Raw genomic sequence first — 19,738 nt, 5'->3', positions numbered from 1 at the left:
CATCGTTACGCATAGCAATTAAGCAGTTTGCACTTATTTCTGCCCGTTTTACAGCCTAAGAGTGGCTGCATTTAATTTTTTAACAATTTTATTTCCGAGAAAACCAAAGCATCATCTTGAATTGTAAATCCATCCATGTTTTACAGCGCTCCATTCTGTGCAGGGTGCTGGGGCAAATCCCCTGCACCCTGCACAGGTCACCAGAACATTAAAAGGCAGACACACTTTCACATCGAGGTTCCCCAATTAAACACAAACACGTTTCACAAACCCACATGAGAAGAACATACAAACTCTACAAACATACATATTCTAAAGACCCAGTGTTTGAACCTCGCTGTAAGGCAAGAATGCAAACCCCTGCAGCACTTCCATATATTACACATTCAGGTGTTTCATGCACAGCAAGAGAATCCACAGATATCAATACATTATTTGTTCTGCAATTTGAATTGCATCATGTCTGCTTACCTGTTGTGGAATTTCGGAGTTTCATCTGCTTTTCAAATAACTTTCTTTTTTTCCTGGAATAGCGGTTTCCTGTTGCCAGGTGAAATTAACTTTAATCAGTGGGCGTGGTTTAAGTCACCTGTCGACGTCCATAAGTTGCTTGCTTCTGGTCTGTTCCATGCTTTGTGTGGCTCTAAAGCACCAGTCCAAAGCACATTGCAGCCATGGCTTCATCAAGACCTTACATTGGTTGTAAAATCTGGTTACTTTCAAAAGCCCAAAATCGTTATGAGGGGATTTTGTATACAATTGATGCAAGGAGCTCCACTCTAGTGCTGGCTCAAGGTGAGTGGTCATGAAGTCTTCCTACTGATTTTTCAGCACGTTAAAAGGTGGTTCATGAAACTGTTAGTGTCATCAAATGTTTTCTTTTAACTAGTCAGATGCTTTGGAACCGAAGGACGACCCACTGTGAGACCAACACCGCCCCAAGATATTATCTATGAATTCATCACATTCAGTGGAAATGATATTAAGGATATTGCACTCTGTGAGTCTCCTCAACATGAACTACATCAAGATCCTGCGATCGTGCAGGTAGGCAAGCTCTGTAATCTGAAAGTGTACGAAGCTTGGGGGCATGTTTGAAATCCTTTTTGGATCTCTTTTAGTCATCAAGTGCACGTTCCTCAGACTTAATGGGGATGTCTGCCTACGATCGGCTCGCCACCGGCTCTCTGCTCAATCAACAGTGTGCTGCAGCTCTTGGCCTGGGTAAGTCTGCAAATGTATGCAGCTTTAAACCTACCGCTGTCATTTTAAGTTGATTCCAAATATGGCTGCTTTTGTTCGTCATGCATGGCTTGTAGCTCCAGGATTGCATGTTAGGGGAGGCCCCATGGTGGAAAAGGCTGTTCAAACTCTCCAGCTGGAAAGGCAGAGGAGACGTTTTACTGGGTTGCAGGAGGAGCAGTTTGACAGGAGCATGCCCCAAAGAAACACAGGATCAACAAGTATGCACAAGTGCCATGATTAGAGGCAATGCAATGCATGCACAGACCAAACTACAGTGAAACCTTTTGAACTTTGTTGTTTTGTAGAGTTCATAGAATTCAGCTTTTTTTTTTTTTTTTTTTATGAGAATTATGCAGAAGATGGAATGAGTACTTTGTTTTTGTTTCTTTCTTGAGTGAGATTAGGCACAGGTGAGACCACTTCTCAGCAAGCAACTTGGCAACAGAATTGGGAAAACGGGCCACCACAAAGAAGACCGGGTAATTCATGAACATGCAGGATTTCTCAAAGACGGTGAGAATTTGATGTCTTGACATAACCTGCTTTCGAAAATGCTTTTAGGACCTCGAAGGCGCAGGAACCGTGGTAGAGGCCAGCTGGGGGTGGCCAATGCGCCGGCCCCTATTCTCAAGTTTGACACAGACTTTGATTTTGATTTGTCAAATGCACAGTTTATTAAGGAGGAGCTTGAGAGAGAGCTACAGGGCAGGGTGATTATAAAAGGTAGGTTACCTGCTGAAGTGAATTGCACATCTGCTTTTTTTGTGAGTTTAGACCACTCCATCAGTTTACTCTGTTAGTCATACTCCGAGAAACACACTTCTGAAGCCTCATGAATATTTGAAGTGGCTAAACGGCTGCAGGTCTGTTCTGAAATGAATTAGTTGTGCTTTTTGGTGCCGTCATGTTTCTGAGAAGCCTCTGTTAGACACACGTTGCTGCAATTCAAACTGACACAAGCCTAAGCTAAGCAGCTGTCTTGCAGAATCCATTATCCCCTGTTCAGGATGAATGTTTCACTGTGGGAAATAGAAGGATGAAATGAGCACAGCAGCTGTGAATCTGCCTTTTAAGACTTGTTCACCTGTCACGGCCATCTCGGTTGAATGACTCTGCTATAGTTGGATAATATTTCTGCTCACAGATGGAAATTGTGAGAAGGAAGGCTTGCTATTGGATGTACAGGATGAGCTTTCTGGACCAAAATGGTACTATGACAAAGCGAAGTCTTTCTTTGACAACATCTCATCTGACCTTGACTTCAGGTAGTGACTTTTCCCTCTTTTCTCTAATATTTCCAGTGATGTAAAACTGCAGATTTATGCCTTTTTTTTAATTTAATTTAATTTTTTTTAAGAAATTTAAAAAAATCAATTGATGCTTTCAGGCGAACCTGGGCAGAGGAGAGGAAGCGCAATTTGGAGACTTTCGGCTTTCCTGGACGCTATCTGAGGGGCCAGGGCTTTAGAGGTGGATACGCGAGAGGAAGAGGACAAGGCACAGCTTTGCTGACTCAGAGAATTGTGACTGGATGACTGTGAAGATCAGACTTCAATACCAAGTCACTTGAAGAAACCCTACTTCCAGTGATTTCCTTCTGTGATGAAGCTCGGCTGATTATATGCATTTTCTTTTTGATATTGTTTCTGTCCCTGTAGCACTTTTCCTGTTCCCCATATTGCCAGAGTTTTTTTTTTTTCAGTAGAAAAATATTTTTTAAATGTGCACATTTAGTTGAATAGGCACAGGGAATTCTTTAGTACATGTTCAGTGCTTGAGGGTAGGACTATTATTTGTATGTTCAAAATCAATTTAATAACTAAGCCTGTCTGTGTGGATTGCTTTATTGAGATATCCTGAAGCAACAAGTCAGAATGTAAACGTGTATATGCAGTTTTATCAGGTTAAACATTAGGACGTTTAAAAAGTGGCTTTATTATTTTTTTTTTTGTTTAAAATACTTATTGATTTGGAAAGGCATTACTGGGGTTGTGAAATTTCGCCTTTGTATTTTTGATTTTGTCTTTAGTTTTGTGATGATGAAAGGGAAGCTTGTTAATGTCCCTGATTCAGAATCTGTGGAAGATGGATGCTGAGGAAAGATGTCAAGTGCATGGTGCTGCAGAAATAAAGACTTGATGATCACTTCGTGGTGTAGAAGACTTGCGTTTTTGTTTTTTTGAGTCCCAAGCAACATAATAGATGTCGCTCCTTGGAGCTTTGCACAATGTGGACTGATTGGCTCTGTTGAATCAAAGGATGCCCCGTCTACAGTGAGAGCAGAGCGGTAGGCTACTCGCTGTCCGGGCGATACCAAAAACCGAGGGAGGGGGATGTTCCTCCTCGTTGTAGCGGTTTATTTATCTGAAATTATTTGAATGCAAGCCATAAATAAAAAAAAATCCCCTTAAAACACGTTTTGTTTAAAGATAAGGCAAGCTTTTATTTTTTATTATTTTTCCTTCATTATGACCGTGATTTCGAATACCAAATACCCCCATTTCCCAGTGAATGGAGAAACGATGTAACCAAATAGAGGGCTGCGCTCAAGATAATAAATATTGGAATAAAAGAAGAGCTTTTATATCCCATATGAGAAAATGTCGGTGGCGTTTTCATCTGCGCGCCCCAGGAATAAAGGGGAGGTGACACAGCAAATGATCCAGAAGGTAAGAATAAGTAAAAACAATCTTGCAGCGTCGTGCGTTTAAACATCCTTGTATGGAGGATGCGAGTGCATGGGGGAAGTGTGTGTGTGACATCTTTCCTCCAGTGCAGGGAAAGTAGCCTGTGGTGATCATCAAAGAAATGGCAACTGGTATTGTAACGCTATGGCCGGTTGAAGGTGCGAACCAAACAAAGCCATAACCGTGATGGAGACGTGCGATGGCTTGATAAGATCTGCGTGCGTCCCTGGGACGCTGTCAGTGCAGCTGATTCCTCAGAATATGTGTTGCAATTGGATATATGACCTGGATTTTAGTTTCCGAGGATTTTGAAGGCTTAGACCATTAGTTTAGGTAGATGTTCACATCTCAGGGAAACGTTGTTGTCCTCCGGAGAAAGGGCTTTAATCGTTTTATCATCTCGTTTTCTTGCAAAAAGCAAATTAAATCAAAGGCTTCTCTGAAAAGGTCGCGCAAAACAAAGCTGCGTCATTTAATCCTCAACTTCAGCTTTTAAATGGATTATTTTGCTTTTGCCTATATCACACCTTGAAGACAGATACCTTGAAAAGATGTTCTAAATGAAGACAGTGAAACTTATTTTGGTATCATGAGGGGGAAAAAAGGAGACGTGACCCAGAAAAAATAGGAATGTTAAACTTCTGAGAATTGAGGACAGCTGTGTCTTGGGGTAGTGAATTAGAAATATGCAGTGATTTGACATGCAATGAACTAAAGCTGTGTTGTCTCCAAAAGATGCTGGATGAAAATCACCATTTAATACAATGTATAATGGATTACCAAAGTAAAGGGAAGACTGCTGAATGCACACAGTAAGAATCTTTTTTTTGCTCACTTCTTGATCAGTGCTTTGTCCTTGTGACAATTCTTAAGCTCTGTTTCTTGTTTTTGACAGATATCAGCAGATCCTGCACAGAAATCTTGTATATTTGGCCACAATAGCAGATTCAAATCAGAATATGCAGTCGCTACTACCTGCTGTAAGTGTCATGGTATCACAGGAAAACAAGTACTGTATCTGCTCTCTGATCATAGGAGATCCAACATAAGTACATGAGCCAAGATTAGTCATGTCTCTTTAATTTCTAGCCGCCCACGTCTAATATGTCCATGGGTCCAGGAGGGATGGGCCAGAGTGGAGGGCATGCTCCAGGTAACCTCAATGAGAACATGGCATCAGGTTTGCCCCCAACATCTATGATGCAGAGCCAAATGAGTAATGGTAAGAGTCCCTTGCAGATGTGCATTTAGCAACTAGATCACGGTCCACGTGTGCATTCTTCCCACACAGATGCATCAGTCCAGGTTGTTGTCAGTTTGCCGTCTTGGGTTTTTGTCTTGCGTTTGCTGCATGTCTGCCACAGTTGCTCTCATCTTCACCACCTTATTTCCTCCCTGTATCTTTTATCCCATAGATGATAGACGAGTGAAATTGTGTTTGTAGTTATTTAGCAACTTTTTTTAATTTAAATTTTTTCATTGCATTTCATTGCGTTGCACATGCATGGCCGCAGTAGAGATGAACTGAATGTGGTACCAAGTTATAATCGTGACATAGCCCGGCATATGTGCCGGCTGCTCTGACTATGCGTATGTGTCGTCAGGCCCCAGCCATGCCCACATGCAGCAGCAGTCTGGTCAGGTGCAGGCATCTCTCAGCCTGCCAGCAAGCAGCTATGGTAGCTCAGTCTCCGGCTTCAGCCACCCTGCTCCCTCCTCCCAGGGAAGCATGATCCAGTGCCCTGGGCCTGGTTATGGCTCGACCTCCTCTTCCTCCACCACGCCCTCATCCTCTTCTTCCTCCTCCCGCAGCAACCTCAACATGCAGTCCAGCCAAGGTGAGCCAGGTGCAGAGTAGCCTCCCACTTATCGTGAAATTAACCTACAAAAATCCACAATGATGATTATTAATGTAGGAATATTATATAATTGTGACAATACATTTTTTTTTTTTTGGGGGGGGGGGTATGATGCAAGATTTGACAATTGGGAAATATAATAATTGAAGTGTTTGGGGGTGAAATATATGGTAGAAGAGCTGAATGATTTTGTTATGTTTTTAAAGTGCACAGAACTTTGATCTTGCTTAGAAGAATCGCATACATAGATTCTGGTGCCATTTTTTTTTTTTTTACTTCCCTCATGTGTAATGATAAAAATAACCACACACATTCAGGTTTGTTTGCAAATTAACCTCCAGCGCAGCAACCTGAAGTCATCTTTTTTTTCTTTCTTTTGATATCGCTCTGATTGCTACTAATCCCTTTCTGATTTTCCTCGTGCTCAGATTGCTATGGAGCTCCCTCTGCATCTGTTTATTTGTTTTAATTATACACATTGGTTCTTTGAGATCTGAGACTGCTGCATATAATGTTGAAAGCCAACACGCAGATTAGGTTTTCCTCGGTATCCTAATGTATGAGATCTCTTGCCCAATTATCGCACCTCCTTCCCAGTCTCCATGATGCATCAACAATCTGCAACTCCACACTACCCATCAGGCCAGGCTGGGGGTCAACATTATCAGGGACAACAAGCCATGGGTATGATGGGTCAGGGTGGTCAAGGAAACGGCATGATGCCTCAGAGGCCCATGGGATCGTACCGCTCTTCTCAACAAGGTAAGGTGTTAGAACCTTTCCACTGTCTCGGTGACATTGTTTGGATTGTGTTTGAAGCATTCATGGGTTTTACTAATGGGAAAAGTTCAAGAGGTTTTTCTGGTGTTTTGAGATCGTCTTTGGAAAACCAGTTTCTACTGGGATGCTGCTTATTGTCTCAAAAATGCAGTGAATAAGATTATAACACGTAAAGTCAACATCTGCAAGTGTATGTCTACTTATGAATTCCTGTAGCTTTCAGAAGAAATGATGCACATCAAAAGTGTCACACTGCCTCTGCAAATCAGTGAACTTATGTCAGTGTGTGCCTAATTATAGCTCCACACTGTCCTGTTATGTCCTCTGAAGACAGTAGACTAGGCACGTAGGGACTTGGAAATATGAAGAAGAAAAAAAGGGAAGGAGATCATTTCAGGGCAGCAGGCCTTGGTTGTATGTCCTTATTCACCCTATTATCCTCGCATCACTGGGTTTAGTGTTTCCATTGAGAATCATGTTATGGAATCGTTGTGTTCCAAGCTAAGTTGGGTGATTTGCTCTGCCGCCATTCCCTTATGGGTTTGTGGCTCAGGAGCTTTTATTAACTATGTGGAGTTAGTTAAATCCGACAGTATAAAACATGTTTTCAAGGACTTGCTTTGCTTTTATTGCACAAGCTAGGGTGATTATGCCCTACATGGTACTGCTCATGTCTATATGGAAGCACTGGGGACCAGTAAGAAGACTGGACTGTGCTTTTGGTTGCATCTTGTGGAGAGTGTTTTGTTCTGCTTTTTGTCTGAAATGGAATCTGGAGTTTCTGCACACCAGCACCAAGCAGAGATCAGATTCTCCCTGATAGCTGTTAGTCTGTTGCTATACATTTCTCCTCAAATAACCGCTTTGTGTCATTTCTCATGGAATTATACTTTCCTCAGTCCGAATCATGGTTCTAAAATGTTTGGTGGCCAATCAAATTATGCTATATATGAATATTTTCAACCCATATAAATTTATTATATTACAGTTTTTCATTCAAACCTATTGAGAGTAGGCTGCCAAAGCCTCTTTAGTATTCAACCCAGCACCAAATTGGTCCAACCAGCTGTTTAACCGATCGTGGTGTCGCCTGTCTTGCAGGATCTGCACAGCAGTACATGGGACAAGACGAGTTCTACGGAGAGCAGTATGGACACACTCAGAGCTCCAGCGAGCCCATTAACCAGCAGTATTACCCTGATGGTAATCATGCACATTCATAAAGTTCATACACACAGCTCTCAAAACACACAAAACTCCACTCCAGGTCATGCCACAGCAGTGCCCTTCCCGGGAAAGAGCCATACTTACTGCTGAAGCTTTAGCTCTTTCTTCCTGCTGTCAATTACTTCTCTTGTTGTAAGAGAAGAGAAGAAAAAATATTGCAAAAGACTCGCAAAAATCTGCTATTGCGTGTTCAAGGTGTCTGTGTCCATACTGTCCGCTTTGGTGTGCCGAAATTTCAGATTTCTTAAAGGGCAGCGTGTTGAGGAGAGGGAATGTAAAAACATTTTGCTTTGTGCAAAACATTGAAGTCTTAAAAAAAATGCAGTCTTGGGATGTATTATTGCCATTGCGCATGTTGTTACAGTTTGGGCTGTGGATAATAATTCCGTGTGTTACTGTGTTTTGCTTTAGAAGAGGAGTTTTTGCATGTGTTGAATCATGTTCTTCACAGGTCATGGGGACTATTCATACCAACAGTCTTCATATGGTGAGCAAGGCTATGACAGGACATTTGACGAGACTTCACAACATTACTATGAAGGAGGTAACTTCTTTTTAAGTTTATCACACAAAAAGAGTTTCAGTTTTGCTTAATTCTTCCAAAACAACAACAAAATTTTTTTTTCATGATGTAAACAGGAATGTAATGGCTCACATGTATTTAACTTGCACGGCTGCAGGTAACTCTCAGTACAGTCAGCAACAGGCTCAGTATCAGCAGAGCTCTGGCCAGCAGCAAGCCTTCAGCCAGCAGCAGTATTCCTCTCAACAAGGCTACAGCGGGCAGCCACAGGGATACGGTGAGAACAGCCCATAGTTTCTATATTTAGGCAAAAATACACTCCCACACAACACATTGTTTTCACAAACTTAATATTGCTCCTTCGCAACAGGTCCTGGACAGGGAGGATCCTCTCAGTATTCACAGTATCAACAGGGTCAAAGCCAACAGTATGGATCCTACCGCACTTCCCAGGGCGGCCCGGGAGCACAGACACAGAGACCCTACGCTTATGAACAGGTAATACAGAATAATACCCATTAAAAAAACACAAACAGGTTGTTGTCTGTTTGCTGTCTTGTGATGAATGAGTGATGAGTTAGTTCACAACAACCAATAAAAAGTTCCTCTGTAGCAAAAAAAAAGTACTCGCTGATTCATGTGGGAATCATGCACTAAATGGGTTTATTAACTATTATGCAATCCTCAATCTTCAATTTTGTGGATTAAAAAAACAAACAAATACAGTTTGTATACAAAAGTATACAAAGTATACAGTTTGTTACCTGAACACAATATTTGAAATCTCAGTTTTTCCGTTTGTTGTTTCACGTTTCAGGGTCAGTATGGAAACTATCAGCAATAAGGCACCACACTGTTTTGTGAAGGCAATGAGAGCTGGAGCGGTTCAGCAGTTAACCCGTTGGATGGAAGACTAGAAGTTCCGGCTCCATCAGGTTCATTATCCTTCTATTATTCATCCTTTAAACTGATGGAAATTATTCCGTCGTGTATTTTCTATTTATTTTTTGTAAAGGATTGTAACTAAAACAATATCTACAAAATCATCTATGAAAAGTCGGGATGCTTGTTGACATATTTAAAACATTCCCGATTAGGCAACAAAAGAAGCAGTAGAGGTATTACATTAGCTTCGGTAACTTGAGAATTTTCTTCTTTTTCTTTCTTGCTGTAGCCATTTATTTTTGTCCACTATTCTGCATTTAGCGTTTATTTTACTTTACAAGCTTTTTGATATTCGCAGTGCTTTATGTCTGCATAGAATAGGACTTTACTTTGTGAGACTGCTATCAATAAACCCCCAACAAATTAGCCTTGAAGCAAATGTACCCTGATATTTGCTTAATACACTATATAGGTCCAGCTCTTGCTGTAATCCCTCGCGGTAACACTGTTATATCTCATGATAAGGGTTATTAAATTTATGAAGGGGAAAATGTTTGGGTGTTAAGCCTTGCTGGATCAGCAGGTTTGTCTGTGTTAGTCAAACTGTAATGTGTTGCTGTGTGGTCTAACATTATGTGTTTTCACTCCCAACATATGTCTTACCGCAGTAATAGACATGAAACGTAGCTGACTGATCGAGAGTTAAAATGTATGTCATTGTCCATGATAATCCTCCATTGTGATAGTGATTTGGACACTATATTTTCAGTGGTATCACTCCACATAAATAGAAGCTATTGTTCAGAGTTGACAAAAAAGTGAGACACTCAATGCCACTCAGAAATGCTTTCTTTTACATGAACATGCATTGCCACTTTGTCTGCACTTTATTTTCCGGTGACAGTGTCTGTATTGTCTGATATTTTGTACTGTTGTGTGATTCAGGCAGTTTTATAAACAAACAATACTCCCAAAAAGCCAAAGTAACACGGGAAAACAACAATTGCATGTCCTGCACCTCCACGTCAAATATGTGCAATACAATCATGTTGGTAAACTCATACTTTGTGTCTTTATTGAGACCTTCTCAACTTTAACTGCTGATACGATGGTTGTTTAATTTAAAGGTATTCAATATTATGTTGCAGGTTTCAACTGACGTGTGACACTTTTATGTGTTTATGTGACTTGTGGACAGATGATGAGATGTATATCATCAAAAACATGAAGTGTTCTGCTAAATAACATCACATATCAAGTTTCAGTAGTAAAGTTTTAAATAAGAGTGCACTTGTCTGTCGGTCTGTCCCTCTCATCCTTTCACAAGTCACCTTTTTTCTTGCAGTTTGGTCAGTGATGAAGAGAATTGGTGTGTTTGAAGGTCCAAGGTAGCAGTATCCTGTTATAACTCAACTTACCTCAGAAGGGTAAAATATTCAGTCATTTTGCAGGGGTGATTCAGAATAGGATATTCATTGCTGTCAAACAGCTAAATAACTCAACACTGACAATCACAGGCTTCTTTAAACTATACCTTTTTTTCAAAATCAGTGTCTCATTTTACTGCAAACTGATGGCAATTGTTTTTCAGTTGTGTGTGTGTTAAAAGAATGAGAGTCAAGTTAAATGTGCATTATCCAAATATGAATGTTATCTACTATCTATTGTAAAACTGCATTGCCTGATTTTTTTTTTCTGCTGTCTTTTGTTACAATTTGTTATATAAAAATAAATAAATAAACAACTGTTCACCTTTGTGTCTGCATGTTGTGGATTTGTCAAGAAATGGTTCTAAATCACATATCAGTCATATCAGTTTCTCAAAACTCAAAACTTGTCAATGTTCAGCTCGAAAGGTTATCATCACAACTGGGGACCAACGGAGTCACAGAAAACACATGTATTTGAAATATGAAAGTGAAGCAACAAAAATGTAGAAAACTTGAACATAAAAACTCCAAATTGAACAGCAAGCCTAATCTAGGACAATTATGACGTGGTTTATTACTCTCTTTATAAAGCAGTTCAGTTCATCACCACGACTCACAAAAGTACAAACCAAATTCTCTCGAACAACCTTAAGCAAAACTTCACATTGAATTTGTGGCTATTTTACTTCACTGAGATTGTTCATGTGTTCCCAGTAAGGCAGCTGCTAATTGCATATGGTAAAAAAAAATAAATGTAAGAAATCATACTTCAGGTAAATCAATTAAAGACCATACTTGGGAATATGGCTGGAGGTGTTTGGAATACCGGCTGGGTCTTTCTGTGTGGAATTTATATGCTCTCCCCATGTGTATATGGGCTTCCTCCCACTGTCTGAAAATGTGCATGTGAGGTTAATTGGTGACCCTAAATTGCCCCTAAATAGTGTGTGTGGTTGTCCCTAACCCTAACCCTAACCCTCTGTGTTTGACCTGTGATGGACTGGTGATCTTTCCAAAGTGTACCTGTCTATGTCTACTGTTTGATTTTGACTGGCACCATGTGACTCTAAGTGGAATAACTGTATTGAATATGTATGGATGAGTTTCCCCACATATAAAAATATAACCTAGACCTGTAGATCTTGCAATAGAATGGATATATATATCTTATTTTGGAGTATTTCTAGTAGCATTTCTTTCCTTTCTTGGGGCAGTGGTGGCCTCGATGCTAAAGAGGTTTTGTTAAGTTCCTTCCCTTTCCCAGTAGATGGCAGTAGAGGACCCCATACTCGCTGTTTTCAAAAGTCCCCCAGCGGCTTCCGTAGTCACACTGCTGCATGGTGTCAATATATTACCGTGAAGTGAGGCGATCTAGTGTGGATTTTTTCTCCCAAGGCTCAAAGTAGTATACTGTGACTATGACTCTTTTGTGGATTACATTTAATAATTCTTAAGATCAGTGTCACTCGTGGTCTCGAGGGAGTTGAGTGTTGTCGCTGCTGGCCATGAGCATAGAGACGAACAGCCGAGGTCACATTGACAAACTGTTGTCAACTGCAGTTTATCTGCAATAATCGAACATGCTCGCGGTGTTGAGAGTGATTACCCGGCGGAGGCCGCCCTCTGACCTGCTGTCCAGGTCGGTTTTAGGACGGGAGGTTGGAAGAGACGAGCTGCGGGTTTTGGGTCTCGGCTGGTCGGCTCTGTGCGGAGGAGATGTGCCCGTCAGAGGCGTCGGTAGCTCCGCGAGGCGCTGCGCCAAAACCCGAGGAAACTCCAAGAAGAGCGAGATGTCCGAGAAGAAGCTGGTAGGCTTTTTAGTCCGCGTTAATCAAGAATTATAAACAGTAAATTATAAATGCACAACCCTCTAAACTGCAATCTAAATCATCCATTCGTCACCTGGCTCTGACAGATGTCCACAATTAATAAAACTCTACAGTTTTATTTAGTAATCAACATATTGACTCCACTAATGTATTCTAAAATGTGTTTTGTCGTATTTTGTTGATTTCAAAGTATTATTATATAGACCTATTTAAAAGACCTCAATATAATAAGTGGGTGTAATAAATACTATTTCAAACCACAATTATAACTGTTACAGCCTATATACCATGAAAACATATTGGGTATTTTCAGTGTAAAAAAAACAAACAACCTTTATTGTCTATTTGCAGCTGTTATACCTTCTGATGGAAAAGACATTAAGAAGTTTGAAAGTGTAACATGTTCCAGGCTCTCTGAGCCTCTGCTGCTTCAAAAAGTATTTTATCACCTGTGTGACTCTGCCTTTGTTGCCCACAGACCCGTCACTTCGTGGACCACCGGCGTGTGAAGCTGGTGGCAGGCTCTGGTGGAAAAGGGGCCTGCAGCTTTCACAGTGAGCCCAGGAAGGAGTGGGGAGGCCCAGATGGAGGGAACGGAGGTGACGGAGGGAATGTCATCATCAAAGGTGGGTTGGCGGATCTTCTATGGTCGTTATGAATTACTTGCAACACTGATGTCACAGATCGGTGTTTCTGGGATTTTTGCTCAATGGGCAGATGAAGCATATAAGTGAATAAAACTGACATACAATACAACATGGTGTCAATTCTCATGACTTTTGTATTTGTGAAAGACCTGAAGATAACTGAAGATTTATTTCTGTGTTTTCAGCTGACCGGTTGGTCAAGTCATTGGTGCAAGTAGTTCCTGTCTATAAGGGTGAAAATGGCCAATCAGGGAGCAGCAAGAACTGTTATGGTCGCAATGGTAACCCAACCTACATTAGTGTGAGTTGATGACTATCACCTGAATAATGGATGTTACCTTTCTGGCAAAATCCTTCCACTGATGTCTTTTTTTTTCCCATTTATGAAGGTACCATTAGGAACTGTGGTGAAGGAGCAGGGTAAAACCATAGTGGATCTGGAAAAACACGGCCATGAGTACGTGGCTGTGTTCGGAGGAGCTGGAGGGAAAGGGAATCGATTCTTTCTATCAAATGAAAACCGTGCCCCAATGACGGCAACACCGGGCGGTGCGGGGGAGGAACGCGACCTTCAGCTGGAGCTCCGCACCATGGCTCATGCTGGACTGGTGAGAGAAAACGCCTCATTTCTGAAGAGGACATTGGCTGAAGACTTGTCACTTGTGTTGCACTGTGAAGAAATGCTTATTGTCTTTATCCCGTCAGGTGGGATTTCCGAATGCTGGCAAATCCTCACTTTTGAGGACCATCTCCAATGCCAGACCTGCTGTGGCTGCTTATCCTTTTACAACGCTCAACCCACACGTGGGAATCGTCACATACAGGGATCACGAGCAAGTCGCAGGTACTTGATTGGAAAAGATGACTGAGGTGGTCCGAATACAAGGCAGGGTTTTGTTTTTGGTTTCTTAGTCTTTTTCAGCACAGGGTCTGAACAAACGAGTGCTGATGTTGGACACCTGACTAGGATTTACAGGTGTTGGACAATATAGTTTTAAAGCTGTTCAAAGATTTTGAAATTCTGCCTCTCACAAACTGTGCATAGTAGATGAAGTGATATTGGATGAGCAGGTGAAATGATAGCAGGAGAGAAACCAGCAAGGCAGGAGCTTTGTGTAATAAATAGACTGGAGATTGGATATAAGGAAACATCTGTGAAGTTCAAACAAACAAGATTTAGTCCACAAAATCTTTGGCTATATGAGTGAAAGGAATTGTTCTCTAATATTCTAATTATTGTTTTTGATGTTAAATTCACTTTGTTTGTGTTGGTGATTATTTGCGTCACGAGTGTTTTGCTTTCACCTTTTCTCGATGCAGTTGCCGACATACCGGGCATCATTCGGGGAGCCCATCTGAACCGAGGCCTGGGGATCTCCTTCCTGCGCCACATAGAGCGGTGCCGTTTCCTCCTCTTCGTGCTGGACCTGTCGGCTCCCGAGCCTTGGACCCAGCTGCAGCACCTGCGCTTTGAACTGGACCAGTATGAACCTGGCTTGTCTCGGCGGCCGCAGGCCATTGTCGCCAACAAAATGGACCTACCTGAAGCTCAAGAAAAGCTTGAAGTTTTGAAAAGCCAGGTCACCCAGAGGGTCATACCTGTGTCGGCTCTCACGGGACAAAACACGGAGGAGCTGATCCTTCACCTGAGGGAGTTATATGACGGATACCTCCAAGGAGAATGTACCAAAGCCACCAGGTGGTAGAAGTCCGACCACTCACAGACATGCCGTCTTTATATTTATACCCAATTGGATTTTGTTAATAAATATTTAAATACACAAAAATACTATATCTGTTGACATATGCCTTCGATATGTTGAAAGCTTCAAACCTACATTGCAGCCTAAAACAAATTGAAATTGCAGCTACATTTATATACTAATTGTAAACAATAACACTTGGAAAGTGTTTGGTGGATTTTGTCCAACAAAACTCCAAAAGTCCAGCCCACAGAAGGATGATATGGTGGATGAATAAATATGTGAATATTTGGAAATGAAAACTGTTGAGTACAGACTCATGAAGAAAATACATGATTTACATTACATATAGATGTTTGCAGTTACTAAAGTAACTCACTCTGGCAGCAGATGAATAAAAAATATAGTGTAGATTCAAACAAATGTAATTGCTTTTGATTTATGAAATAACACTGATCTACATTACAATTTATTTCACGTTCTTCTTTCGCACAAAACTAACCAGCAGATGGCGCGTGTCTCGCATAGCATTTATTTCTGTGCATCACAGAGGGAACAGATGTGTCCGGACACCCACATTTAAATAAATAAATGAAATCCGAAATACCCCCAAATATGTCATTAGTAGGCCCTGACTATTAATTTAATACAACTTAGTATTTCTGTTAAATCGTCCCCCAAAAAAAGCACATCTGCGGGCTTGTGATTTGTTGGACTGGAGAGTGCAGTGTCACTTTTTTTGTGGTAGGTGCTTTTTATACTCCTAAAACTGGTCCAGCTATTAGGACATGACTTGGAACCTACTTTGAATGGAATTTTGGTCTTGTTTTATTTAGTTGGGATTACAAAGTGTGCAGCTTCCCCAGGAGGAAATTGACTTCACATTTTTGGGAAGCATAACACGAAAAACAACAAACACTGTTACATTTTTCCATCTCCTAAACCACATGATTCACCTTGAGGGTCTTGGAGGCCAATCCCAACTGACTAATGGTGAATGCAGAGTACATCCTGAAAATTTCACACTTGTGTTTTAATTTGTGCAGTATATAAAGATTGCAATCATCGTCACCATTCAATCATAAGAAACTTCACTGGTTCTATTTTCAGTGGCAACAACAACAGTCTTGTCTCAATACATGCAATTACAGGTATAAGTGAAGCATGTCTCCATTTTGAAATATGATTATAGCCTTCACAACAATAGAGGAAAAAGGTGTGTTGCATTTCTGAACAAAGTCTTTGGAAAAAGCCTTTGACTCATTGATGTCTGAGGAATATTTGCATTTCATTTGGAAATTAAATCAAATGGTTCTGAAACTCCTTGCATTTCCAAATATTGCTATTATTCTTAGCTTGGTTTTCCATCCAAATGACCTGATTTAAACTGTTTAATGAATCTACAGGATATCGTCAAGGACCGAGAGATAGAAAGGTCAAAAGGTGCAATCTAAGCTAACTGGACTTCCATATTACCTTTGAATACCCTTATGCTATGGTTCATATGTTGTGCAAAAAGAAGATTTTGAAAGTGATTTAGCAATAGATTTGAAATTTTCATGAGATCTCAGTTGTAATTATTAGGAATTATACAAAAAAAATCAATCGTTTAAGTTGATCACAAATTCAATATATATAAGTATGATTTTAAAAATCTTGGGTAAAGATGAATTTATATAAACCCACAAATATAAATTATATGTAAAGTCTTTATGATTTCTAGCTGCAAAATTGAATCTGACCACCAGGGGGCAGATGAGCATCAAACCATGCAGAGTCTCACGTTTCCTCGTGCTTGAAGAAAAAAAAGAAATCCACGGGTCCACTCAAGAGGAGAAGATACAAATAATTTAAATTTACTACGACTACATACTGTGTGTATTTGGTGTATCTTGGCTTGTTTTAGTGGGAACAGCTGCTGTGAAAATTGATCCTTCAGGGAACGATGCAGAAGTGATTGAAACCCCCAACAAACCAGAGGTAATTGATTCAGCTCAAACACTGCAAATGTTAATACTACCTGTGAGACAAAATATCCTCCTTTGATAAATTAAACTCTCATATCTGTTATTTTGTTTGGATTGTTGAAATTAGCCTGCTGGATGCCTCGACATGTGTTTGGGTCATTTCGACAGATGGACGGCGAACTTTCATCAAACTCCACAGGTCAGTTGCATGAAAACATGTTTTTTTTTGTCACATTCTAGGATGTATTCAGCACAGAGACCAGATGTGTACATTACAGATTAGCCATTTGTATAGGTGCATTATTTGGTAACTCCCTCCTGTTGTGCTGTTTCTAGAAAAGAATGAAATATAGTTTCAGAAAATAAAAAAATTAGATTTTTTTTTTTTTTTTAACAATTTACACAATTCTAGTGAAAAATATTTTTCTTTTAGATACATTTTGGAGCCATGGATAATAAACTATTTCGGATTTTGGGTCAGTTCTACACATTTCCTCAAGAGATTTAACTGAAATGTTTGATATAAAGTCATAACCTTTACAAAAATTTTAATATTTCCAGTTTAAGTATTTCAGTGAGTGCCTTATAAAGCACAAGAGCAATCAGAGATTATTGACGTCTGCCAAAATGTGTCCAGATCACCTCCAAAATGTTATCTTTGATGGCCTAATATGTATATGTATTGAAAATGTCGTCAAAATACATGCAGTAGTATACAGACATACAAACAAATATCCATCGATCATTTTATTAGGTCCTTGGCAGACATAATTTGTTGATGCTTTGTTGATGTTTTGTTCTTGCTATACCAGTGTAAAATGTATTGTTTATTGCACTGAATTTGGGGGTAGGCGCTCATAAGCCTCTTGCTTCAGCCCACTCCTTTTGAGCAGAATGTATACTGCTCAAATAAACAAATAAATAAAATAAAATAAATAAATAAAATAAAATAATTAAAAAAGCCTGTCACAGAAGCCATAAAAATCCACCTTTATGATGGATTCATGACTTTTAAAATGCCTGTAAAAGCACATTCTTATTTTACTTTATTTTTTGAAAGAGGAGTGCAGTCTTGGTTGGAGGGTGCCGCCTTGATGTAATTAAACCAAAGTGTGCGCCAAACATTTTGAAGCAGGCACTATTTTATGGTACAACTGTTTTGTGTTGGGGAATTGATTGCAATCTCGGGCTATCTCTTTCACATTGATGTTGTTTGTCAATGAACCTGTTTTCCAAGTGTGGTGGAGGAAATCTTTAACCTAATCAAAGTGGCAGTGAAGGTCCTGGCTGGCTGCAGAGTCACGTGAACACGACACACAGGTATGATGGGCGCAGTCACTCATACTCTCATTATGTGGTACTGCAGTGATACATGGTGATAAAGCATGGTAAGATAAAGCATGATGGAAGATGGATGGATGGACGGATGTTGTACTTAATTTATTAATCCATCTGTCTACAATGAAGCCCAGCCACTACTTCCTGAAGCTCTTCTGGTGGGACATCAAGCCACTCCCAGATTTAATTATGTTATTCTCCTGAATAATGAAGACAAAACTAACACAATTTCCTGCATAACGATTAAAACCGTCTTCCTTATCTAAACCTTGTGAAGTTTTTAGCCTATTACAGATGACAGCTGCTGCCCATCCAATGAAATACGCAGAGACACGTATGCCTGGCGATCGTCAGATTCATTTTTGCAGGGAAGTTTGTTTGATATCAATACTCGATATGATGAGTCATAGTAAAATAGTAAAAAGGTTTTTATTTAAAACAACAACAAAATACAAACTGATACAAGTTGATTCTTGATGGTGTGTGTGTGTGTGCGTGTCCGTGCGTGCGTGTGTGTGAGAATTTGCTATGCATATTTGTACAGTACACAGGAATCCTTAACCAAAAACAAACATTCAAGTGTTCTTTAAAAACCACCCTGTAAGTTAAATGTCATGTTTTACTTCAAACTTTTCTACTTGAGTCCATTTCATAACGCCTATTTACTTAAGTAAAGAAGTTGAATCAGTACTTTTTCTCAACCAAAGTATATATTATTTGTAAACAAATATTTGTAACTATTTAAGTAACGAATGTGAGCACGGATTAATCAAACTAATTCAAATCAATAAACTAATTAGACGTGCAGTGACACACACACACACACACACACACACACACACACACTGTCATTATATCCTTGTCGCATGTCACAACAAAAAAACTGGTTTGACAAGCTGCTGGTGTTTTCGTGTGGAAATTCCACAGAATTGACGCATGTGTAGTCATCATACTTTTGTAGGAGTGTTCTATTGCCCCAGGGTACACCTGGCCTGGAAAATGTAAATAGTATTTGTGTTATCATTTCTACTATACAGTGGAAGGAATAAAATACATGTTTGCCTAATGTAAGAGAAATAAAACCCTAAAACTGTTCATAGCAAAAATGGAAATGAAAAGACATATGACAGAAATAGATCACCAAACCCTGGTAGGTCATTGTCCCACTCCCCTAATTCTAATTCCTGTGTTTGTATGTTTGTAAAAAGTGCACCTGTGTGTACAACAGTCATCAGTTAAAGTGACCATGATTTAGACAGTTGTCATGTGAACTATTCAATAGATAGAGTTAGTGTTTGAGTGAAGACATATAACACTAAATGTTTATGAAACAGTATTGACTTGATGTCATAAATTCATTTTCTTACCTATTACTTATGTAAGATTGCATTTAAAAAATATAATCTGCTATTTGTGTTTATATCTTTGTCATCTTTTGTTTTCATCCCCATTGCTCTTATTTTCAAAGCAGCGATTATCCGTAAAGTTTTAAGTTCAGTTTTATAATTTGAGTCAAAATGTCTCACTTGTTTTTTCTCGCTCAATACCAGATAAAAACAACAACAAAAAAAAGCAATGGATCAGTGTACATTATTGTCTTTATCATAATACTATCTAG

The 19,738-nt window shown here is 39.8% G+C and overlaps 3 protein-coding genes and 1 long non-coding RNA gene across 4 annotated transcripts; all 4 read left to right on the top strand.

The window, feature by feature from the left end:
- Positions 1 to 674: 674 nt before the first annotated feature.
- Positions 675 to 2,780, top strand: lsm14b (LSM family member 14B; the record flags this gene model as incomplete). The annotated part of the gene is made up of 7 exons (XM_080496934.1): positions 675 to 795; positions 890 to 1,047; positions 1,122 to 1,224; positions 1,320 to 1,463; positions 1,807 to 1,968; positions 2,390 to 2,510; positions 2,633 to 2,780. The coding sequence occupies 7 exons, from the start codon at positions 675 to 677 to the stop codon at positions 2,778 to 2,780; spliced, it is 957 nt and encodes a 318-aa protein (XP_080353060.1).
- A 1,065-nt stretch (positions 2,781 to 3,845) lies between these two features.
- LOC308130975 (calcium-responsive transactivator-like) lies at positions 3,846 to 9,165 on the top strand (the record flags this gene model as incomplete). The annotated part of the gene is made up of 11 exons (XM_080497524.1): positions 3,846 to 3,914; positions 4,668 to 4,744; positions 4,828 to 4,912; positions 5,022 to 5,154; positions 5,537 to 5,770; positions 6,389 to 6,553; positions 7,673 to 7,774; positions 8,250 to 8,342; positions 8,479 to 8,598; positions 8,692 to 8,819; positions 9,139 to 9,165. The coding sequence occupies 11 exons, from the start codon at positions 3,846 to 3,848 to the stop codon at positions 9,163 to 9,165; spliced, it is 1,233 nt and encodes a 410-aa protein (XP_080353650.1).
- Positions 9,166 to 12,186: 3,021 nt separating this feature from the next.
- mtg2 (mitochondrial ribosome-associated GTPase 2) lies at positions 12,187 to 14,999 on the top strand. The gene is made up of 6 exons (XM_080497525.1): positions 12,187 to 12,444; positions 12,944 to 13,091; positions 13,298 to 13,413; positions 13,502 to 13,720; positions 13,818 to 13,956; positions 14,433 to 14,999. The coding sequence occupies exons 1-6, from the start codon at positions 12,217 to 12,219 to the stop codon at positions 14,816 to 14,818; spliced, it is 1,236 nt and encodes a 411-aa protein (XP_080353651.1). The 5' UTR covers positions 12,187 to 12,216; the 3' UTR covers positions 14,819 to 14,999.
- A 1,678-nt stretch (positions 15,000 to 16,677) lies between these two features.
- On the top strand, positions 16,678 to 18,102 carry LOC308130039. The gene is made up of 3 exons (XR_013936619.1): positions 16,678 to 16,795; positions 16,910 to 16,981; positions 18,020 to 18,102. It is a non-coding gene; the product is annotated as an uncharacterized lncRNA (long non-coding RNA).
- The last annotated feature ends 1,636 nt before the right edge of the window (positions 18,103 to 19,738 follow it).

This window comes from Blennius ocellaris (genome assembly GCF_963422515.1).
Source record: "Blennius ocellaris genome assembly, chromosome: 5".
In the NCBI taxonomy this organism is placed as follows: domain Eukaryota; kingdom Metazoa; phylum Chordata; class Actinopteri; order Blenniiformes; family Blenniidae; genus Blennius; species Blennius ocellaris.
The sequence above is the reverse complement of the archived record's forward strand: the minus strand, read 5'-3'. Positions and strand labels throughout refer to the sequence as shown.

What these genes read in the sequence shown, in the direction of transcription:
- mtg2 (XM_080497525.1), top strand. Translation starts at nt 12,217, where the DNA reads ATGCTCGCGGTGTTGAGAGTGATTACCCGGCGGAGGCCGCCCTCTGAC. An exon ending in AGGGAATGTCATCATCAAAG is followed by an intron (nt 13,092 to 13,297) that starts GTGGGTTGGCGG and finishes CTGTGTTTTCAG; the next exon opens with CTGACCGGTTGGTCAAGTCA. An exon ending in GGATCACGAGCAAGTCGCAG is followed by an intron (nt 13,957 to 14,432) that starts GTACTTGATTGG and finishes TTCTCGATGCAG; the next exon opens with TTGCCGACATACCGGGCATC.